The sequence below is a fragment of the Penaeus chinensis genome, chromosome 30, assembly GCF_019202785.1.
Source record: "Penaeus chinensis breed Huanghai No. 1 chromosome 30, ASM1920278v2, whole genome shotgun sequence".
Classification (NCBI taxonomy): domain Eukaryota; kingdom Metazoa; phylum Arthropoda; class Malacostraca; order Decapoda; family Penaeidae; genus Penaeus; species Penaeus chinensis.
In genome coordinates, this window is record NC_061848.1 from 19,910,417 (window position 1) to 19,919,416 (window position 9,000).

At 38.7% G+C, this 9,000-nt stretch overlaps 1 protein-coding gene across 4 annotated transcripts in view; it reads left to right on the plus strand.

The window, feature by feature from the left end:
- The window catches only part of LOC125041347 (tubulin-specific chaperone D-like), a 16,962-nt gene extending 9,490 nt beyond the window's left edge, over positions 1-7,472 (plus strand). For all 4 annotated transcript variants that reach the window (XM_047636218.1, XM_047636216.1, XM_047636217.1 and 1 more), the window contains 10 exons: positions 43-229; positions 433-591; positions 1,387-1,599; positions 1,941-2,111; positions 2,624-2,757; positions 2,945-3,096; positions 3,265-3,460; positions 4,018-4,203; positions 6,137-6,319; positions 6,464-7,472. In XM_047636218.1, the coding sequence (XP_047492174.1) occupies positions 43-229; positions 433-591; positions 1,387-1,599; positions 1,941-2,111; positions 2,624-2,757; positions 2,945-3,096; positions 3,265-3,460; positions 4,018-4,203; positions 6,137-6,319; positions 6,464-6,676 (1,794 nt within the window). In that variant the 3' untranslated portion in view covers positions 6,677-7,472. The remainder of the gene's footprint in view (positions 1-42; positions 230-432; positions 592-1,386; positions 1,600-1,940; positions 2,112-2,623; positions 2,758-2,944; positions 3,097-3,264; positions 3,461-4,017; positions 4,204-6,136; positions 6,320-6,463) is intronic.
- The last annotated feature ends 1,528 nt before the right edge of the window (positions 7,473-9,000 follow it).

Consider the following 9,000-nt stretch of genomic DNA (forward strand, 5'->3'; position numbering starts at 1 on the left):
ATATTTCACGCATTTAAATTCTTTAAATTTCATTCCTTTAAGGCCCTCCATAACCTGACTGCCCTCGACCCTGAGTACATGAGTAAGACCATCCTGCCACAGCTCCTGACCCAGACCACAGGCAACATCCTTGTGACCCGACATGGCGCAATCCTTGCTGTGGCCCAAATTGTTCATGGTCTCTCTCTTGTGGCTAAGAAGGAAGGGAAGCTCATTCAGGATGTAATTGGTGAGTTCTTTATGTTCAAATCTGCATGTCTTCATCTTCTTCTTCCTCTTCTTGCTCTCCTTCCACTTCTTCCTCCTGTTCATCATCATCATGATCATCTACCTTTGTAAAATGACCCAAAATAATATTCCATATACCATGAATTGAACATCACTCAACAGAAGACATGTATGAGATCACATTCTCTCATCATCTTTTTCAAGGAAATGACGTTCTAAGTGGGATCCGCAACATCGTACCTACCCTGGACGACAGAAAGCTGTACCGAGGCATGGGGGGAGAGTATATGAGACAGGCAACCTCAGTACTCATTGAGAAGTGTTCCCTCTCTGCTTTTCCCTTCCACGGCGAGGAAATTCTGCGTAAGTGAGGGCCTCTGAGGAGTAGTAAGAGCAAATGGTTGAAGAAAAGAAGCGTGATCTTTACAGTGTGTGTGAAGAACAACACTGAAAAGTAACTCAATTAAGTGTGAACAGTGCAATGGTTGAGTGTATTACAGATGTTCAGGAATAGTCAGAAGCTTGGTATGGGTGACAGACTTTGTGTGTGTGTGTTTGTCCAGTGTAAAATGGAAATGTGGTGCTATTAAATATGGGTAAAGATCTGGGTATAATGAAGGTTGGAGATTATGAGTATGCAATAGTGAAGGAGTTTTGTTATTTAGGGTGCTGGGTAACTGAAACTGAAGGCACTGAAGTAGCTTTGTTTGATAGAACAAGGACAGTATGGAGAGGGTTCAGAAATATGAGTAGAATGTTATGTAACGAAGGTGTGTCACTGAAGCACTTGGAATTACTGCATAAGTGTGCATCCAGTCTGTAGTGGTGTATGGTGAAGGTTTTGATTATAAAGATGGAAAATTAAATGACTGTGAGAAGAATGGTAAATGTAGACTGAGGAGACATGACTAAGGTGTAGCTTGAGAGTATGTGGAGAGTATACTTGATAAAGTTTCTTTGTTCTAATGTGTATTATTATATAACATTTTGTGTATTTTGTGATCAGTGTGGTTTAAAAAATTAGTTAGAAATTGTGCATGAATGAATATTTAACTCTGTAAATCATATACATGTATCATTGAATTAAATTTACTGTGATGAGGTACAGCTTACCCTCTAATGGCTTAAAACATCATCCTTTCTTCTTCACATTTTCAGACAAGTGGCACCTCTTGCTAGAAGATTGCATTGTCTACGTAGATGAGAATATCCGCACAGCCGCCCTGGAAGCCCTGCCTTCCTTCTGGTCAGAGTACTTTAGACCCACAACAGAGGAGAGTAGAAAGTGGAGGGACACACTCATAGCTAGATATACAAGTGGGCTGGTCACCGAGAAAGAGACACAAAGTTTGGGCTTTGCAGCTGCCCTTGGTATGAAAACTTTTGTTGATTATAAGTTTGTGTTGTTTGTTCATATCATTAACTTTTTCATTGAGTTTTTGTAAAGAACAGATTGAAAATGTGTAATATTTGGTTAAGAGTGGTTTCAAGGTAGAAAGATAGAGAACCTTACCTTTTCTTATTGTTTCCGCTGAAATGGCAAAATAGTAATTCTTTGATTATAATAGAATGTCTGTTTGAGCAAGTATTTCATGTTTGTCTAAAGTTATTACCAAAGAATTTTACACTTACTCCAGTCATGTCCTATTTTATGCATTTCATTCATCTGTTTCCTTTCTTAATTCCTCCCCAACTTTTCCCCTCTCCTCCAGGTTGTCTCCCACACCCAATGATTACAGGAAAGTTTGATATAGTATTGTCAGCTCTCATTGGAGCCACAGAAATAACACCAAACACAGCATCTTGGGCACGGACGAGAAAGGAGGCCATCTGTTCAGTGCTACGTCTGGTAGATACAGTGGGAATCAAGACAGATGGAAAAGGTAATGTTATAGGATGATGCCAAAGTATTGTTTCTGGGTTATTTGAGATATAATTATGAAATAGGTGTGTAGGTGTAGAATAATTCAGGGTAGTTGTACATAATACTAAATTTGGTGCAAAGAGTTCAGAAAGGATTAACTTTTAGTTTATACTTTGATGAGTCATTGTTATAATTACATTTTGGAATAAATGCAGATTTCATTATTCATCAGTTAACCCAGTTCCACCAGGAACACTAGGTTTGTGTTGTGAGATCTGTTTACAAAATAATTAGCTGTACAAGAGCTCAGATGCCATTATTCTGTAAACAAAATCAATAAAATCAAATCACAGTGAACAGTGGATGTATACATGCACTCCTAGCATCAGCAGGTAAAAGGTTATATTCATAAGCGGCCTTTTATTTTGTTTTCTAAAGCCATTTTTATATTTTCTATATGTTATCATTCATTTGTTTGTTTCATGTGCTCTTATTAAGGCATTGTTAATAAAATCTGATAATTCTCTGCAGCAAGTGATCTGGTCTGCAAAGCAAACCTCATGCAAATCTACCAGGCACTGGTGAAGAGTTTAGATGATTACACTATGGACAGGAGAGGAGACATAGGTGCTTGGGTTAGAGAGGCTGCCCTTATTTCTTTACAGGTTTGTCTGTTTTGTGTTATCCATATATACTCCTATTTTCTAGCTTTTTCTTTTTGACTTTATTAATCAGCCATATTTAATATAGTTGTAAATATCATCTTTGCTCAGTGTTCCATTTTAGAATCTATTCCAAGAATGACGTTATATTTTTAAAAGTTCACTCATTAAAGGAACAAACCAATTTCAGTCACTGACTGGAAAGGTAGTGGGGGTAGATCCAAGTCTGTTGACTGAAGACGTTGTTGGCGAAATGATGTCCCGTGTCTGTCAGCAAGCTGTGGAGAGAATAGACAGAACAAGAAAGGTGGCTGGAACTGCCTTTGCTGCCCTCCTGTATAGGTGAGTGTTTTGATTTTTAGTGTGATGATGATGAAGTAGAGGTTTATATTTGAACTGAAAAAAGGATCACTGGAGGAGAGAGAATTACCAGTAAACTATATTTTCTTTATTGTATAGATGAGCATTTTGAGCATTAACTGATTAGATTTATTGCATATCAAATTCCAGCAACCCCAAGGTCCCCCACATTCCAAATATCGAGCAACTGGAGGCCATCTTCCCCAAAGACGTGTGTGATAAGATGAACTGGGCATCCGAGAGCAGCACCTTCTGCCTCTTCATCCAGCTGCTGGACCTCCCAACCTATAGGAGTCGGGTGATGCTTGGGGTAACTTACTCTGCTGGTGGAATCTCGGCAAATCTTGTAAGTGAAGATGGGTGATTGTTCGTTCTTTCTTCTCCTCTCTGCCCTATATCTTTTTATGCTGTTTTTATTTTCATTTCATATTTTCCTATGGAGTATATCTGTCAGCTCATCTTTTTTTCTCTCTCTCTTTTATAATATCATCATAGGTTTATTGTTTTATTGAGCATGTAGGTAAATCAAAAGAAAGATAAACTTTGTGGTACAGTATTAGATATGCCTTTATACTAAGACAGTTGGAGTGATTACGTAAAGGATACCAAGTCATAAATAGCAAAGGATGCTGAAAAATATTTTAAATGATTTTAAAGATGGATGATATTGAGTTTCAGGACTTTGACACTTCCCATTTGTTTTCTATTTTCAAAGCAAGAATAGAGCAAATCTTTCCTTTGTTATAAGAAACTAGGAAAAGCATATCTGATAAAGATTTTGCTCTTACTCTGGTTTTTTTCTCCATCTCCTCCTTCTAATTCTCTTTCTTCGTTTTGTTTTTTTCTGTCATCATCATTGTTAGTATTGTTATATCAACTCTATACTCTTCCTCCCAACAACAGTCTCGCTACACAAGTGAAGCCTTGCACACGTACCTAAATGCTCGAGCCACCAAAAAGGACCAGCTGGCATGCTTCATGGAGACACTTCTGCAGCTCTTTGCCAGCTATCAGAAGGTTGACCGCATTACCCTGCCCCTCATCAAAACCATAGGGGACTTGCTCAGCTCTTCTGCCGTCCTGGATGTGGTAGGTACTACTTTTATTTGGTCATTTGGAATAGCCTATAGGCTAGGTAGTGTGTTCATTTTGGCTTCTTTTCTTTTCTTTTTTTTCCTCTTCCTTTAAAATAGCTAATAACAAAATCAGACAATTTTGAGATGTACATTTTTTACATTCATTGAATGTTATACACACACAAAGACACACACATACACTTACATACACTTACATACACTTACATACACTTACATACACTTACAGACACACACACACACACACACACACACACACACACACACACACACACACACACACACACACACACACACACACACACACACACACACACACACACACACACACACACACATACACTTACAGACACACACACACACACACACACACACACACACACACACACACACACACACACACACACACACACACACACACACACACACACACACACACACACACACACACACACACACACACACACACACACACACACACACATACACACACACACACATACACACACACACACATACACACACACACACACATACACACACATACACTTACAGACACACACACACACACACACACACACACACACACACACACACACACACACACACACACACACACACACACACACACATATATATACCTACATATATATGGTATCGTTTGGCAAATTTCCTTCAGCCACACCAACGATATTACCCCCATATTCCCTCACTTCCCTTGCCTGCAACCAAAATTTTTGTAAGTGAAACTTGAAAAATCTTGCCTTTTCTGCAGCAGGGGGGTACAGACAAGCTGGAGGGTGTGTTGGTTCTTAGAGGTTAAAGGCATAAATTTGAAATCCTAGCCCAGAGTCTCCAGGAAAATGTGTTCACTGTAGCATTGTGTTGTGAAATGTCTCTGCATATAGATGGCTCTGCAAATGCTTAGCCACAAATTATTAGACTTTCTGACCTCACCTGATTTCATGTTCTATTGTGTTCCTTTTTTTTCCATTGCTATCAGTATTGATGCTGTTATTTTTATTATAGAAATTATAATTATTATAGTCTTATGGATGTTACTAACAGCAATATTAGATATCAGAAAATATTTTCAAAAATCTAGGAAAAGGGTAAGCAGGTGACTTAGCACTTCTGGAGCCATCATTGGTGTAAAAACAATTCAGAAATTAAAATCACAGTGGGTATGGTATGTACACACATTCTATCCAGTTAAACTGAAAGTAAAACTAAGTAAGATAGGTAAGACTAATAGCTGTCTCCTTGATGACGAAGCACTTGTAGAGTCATCTATGTTTAGAGACAATAGATAAATTTTTATTGCAGTGGGCATGTTTTTTGTTTGTGTGTGCGTGCGTGCATGCGTGCGTGCGTGCATGCGTGCGTGCGTGCGTGTGTGCTTGTACGTGTGTGTGTGTCCCTCACTTATTTTTTTCCCAAGATAAATTTCCATTTGACTCTTTCACTCCTATTCCATAAAAAAAGATTCTGACAATTCATATTGGAATCAGAGATTATAGTCTAATATTTATATAAAGGAGAATTAATTATGAGATTATAAGCTCTGGACCAATGCCCCTTCCTTGCCAAGGTGGAAAACTCCCCAATTTGATCAGTCATAAGGGCACTAACAGGTACGGAAAACAAAACATTGGTATACCAACATGACAACAATGTCAGCATCACCATATCAAATAGAATTAATTTTAGTATAATATTTCTTAGTGGAGGACTCAAATGTTGCATTAGTTTTTAAGGAATTATGGTAACAACTGCAATTAATTAGAAAGAACACAAGATACCTAATTTTAAAGTGATGATTATTGTCAGGATCATTCTTGTGTTAGAAAAGATTTTGTGGATCTTGTTCAGTTAGTGTGAACTAATACAATATAATGTTTAAACCTATTTTTACTTTCACATCATAGGTGTTAGAGGAAGATAATGCATTCACGTCCCGCCTCATCACACTGCTGAAGAAGGAGTGCTTTAGATCAACTGATTATCACAAGATAGCAGCTGTCATAGCTGTCCTCTGTGAATTGTTGAGGACTGAAGGTGCATCTGCCAAAGCATGCCTCACTCAGCTCTCTCTCTTCCTTGGGTATCAGGTGGGTGATGTGGATGGATTTTTGTAGATCTGTATTTCTTAATGCTTGGATTCTCAGTTTATACTTTCAGATATTGTACATATATCTCTGATTGTTTTGATGTACTGGTATTATCCATTTGTCACATCCCTTTTTCTTCATCAGTACCCCAAAGTGCGCGCTGTCACAGCAACAAGTTTCTTGACAGCACTACAGGACTATAATGACAGAGACATTGTACCAGAGGAGCACCTTGAAGAGATCACCAATATCCTTGAAGATACAGAGTGGATGGACAACATGGAGGAGGCCAGAAAACAGCGCAACAACCTGTGCAACCTAATAGGGATAGCAGCACCTCAACCCAAGAAGAAATAGCCTTGTATAGATATATGGGGTCTATCGGAGTGTCCCTTTAGCACTGGTCGCACTTATATCGTTCGTCTTCGCATTCTTTCAGTGCAGTTTTAGGGAAGGCTGTACAGTTAGAATTCACTTAGGCATCAGCACTGTGCAGCGAGTTGTCACATGCATGTTCATTTGTACTTGGAGAGATGGTACTCTGACCATTGCCTCCTCCTTCTTTTCTTTCTTTATATTGCATTTTCTTCTGCTTCTCATATTGTCATCATCTGTTGCATTCCACTATGGCCTTGGATCTGATATCTTAAGCTTATGTAAGTGATAATGTTACTATAATAGCTATTGCAGAAATCGCCAGTAGTCATTGATGCTGAAAAAGATGGGACACATTTTTTTCATTATTTCTATTTTTGATAATATACCCTACCCTTTATGGGACCATTGGCATGAGCAGTTACACATTGAAGCCTCATGTATACATATATATCGCATAACCAATTTTCACTAATTTCCCTCACCAAAGGAATCGGATTTTGCCTTCCAATTTCTCCTTCACAAAGCCAGGATAACACACATCAGTTGCTTCATTCGTGTCTTTCCTTTGTTTACTAGAGCACATTTGGAAGCAGATAAATTATTAACAAGGAAAGTCAAGAGGATTTCAGCATGAAATCACCACCACTGGACATGGATCTTTCTGTGATGTTTGAAAAAGAGGAGGTATTATATCTGATTATATGTATGATGCATATGTATTGTACATGTTGTTATCAAGAGAATGAATAAAATAAATTATAGTTATTGATATTTATTGCCTTTTTTTATTTCAATCCTATTAGACTTCTAATGTTTGAGATGCTTGATATTAATATTATAGTATATAGTTTGTGTATATAGCCATGGACAATTCATGGGTAATAAATGCAATGGACATGTTTTTCTTACTTGTCATCCATCTCTTAAATATATGTGAAGAGTAACCGCAGATTGAAGGGGTATTTCATTGACTTCTGATTTATAAATTTCAACTCTATGATACAAGATCTTGACTATAATTGTCATTATTTTAGTCATATTTCAAATTGCATACCCCCCCAGTCCCTTGTCCATTGTTGTTGAGGGGGAGCTTAGGAGACAAGGACTGTTGAGGATCTCCATTGCCTTGGACATCAGCCCTCGACTCAACTAATTTTGGATGGTCTTTTTCCCCTCCCACTTTTTTGTTTCCAACCCTTCTCCAACCCTGTCTACTATCAACTTCCTAAGGTGTGAGAGCTATGTTGAAAGGATGATAAGCTGACATCCCCCCATCCAACCCCCGTCCTCCACATTTAAGATACTTTAATCTCTGATCCTCTCCAAGTTGCTAATGAACTGGGTGACTGTTTCACCCAGGTCAGTAGTGGCTCTCACCTTTCTCCACATTTCTCTTCCATTAAGACCATCAGAGAATGCACCCCCATCATCTTCACCTATCCTCTACCGAGTCCTATAATGCTCCTTTTTCTTCCTCCGAACTCAACGCTGCCTTACAGTCATGCTGCAACACCCATGAAGGCCCTGACTGTATGTTCCGACATCTTCCATCTTCCTTTCTATCCTCCCTATTGATTATTTTCAACCACATATGGACGACAGGAAATTTTCTCATTGGCGAGAAGCTCTTATCCTTCTTGAAACCCAATAAATTAAGTACCTTCTGTGAAGATTATTGTGCAAACTACTAGAGCAAATAGTTAACTTCCACTTAATGTAGTATCTTGAATCCCACTATTTTCTCTCTCCTTCCTAGCTTGATTTCCGGCATGTCTGAAGTATAGCTGACCTTTGCTTGTTTCAAGACATATATCGTCAGGACTCTGTATTACACATATTATTTGACCTAGAAAAAGCATTTGGTACCACATGGTACCATATTCTCCAACAGTTGTCCTCCCTGGGCATATATGGAAACATGGGTGTCTTTGTAAAGTCCTTCCTTTCCAAACACACTTTCCAGGTCAAAATTGCCTTCCCTCAGTTCAAAGGCATCCCATCCCGCAAGGCAGTGTGCTTAGCACCACCTTCCCTCTTGCTTTTTATAACATTTTATCAGTTCTACTACCAGTAGCCCGGTCATCACTATGTTGATGATTTAACCATCTTCGCCTCTGGTACATCCATACCGACTCTGCCAATTCCTTAAGTCTGCAATATCATCAGTATTTCCCTGGGCTACTAACCATGGCTTTTGATTTTCTACCTTCAAATCTTTCTCCATCCTTTACTCTCGCGCACCTTCACTCTTCTTATATGGCGCTCCACTCCAATACCGTTCTTCTGGCAAATTCCTTGGTGTT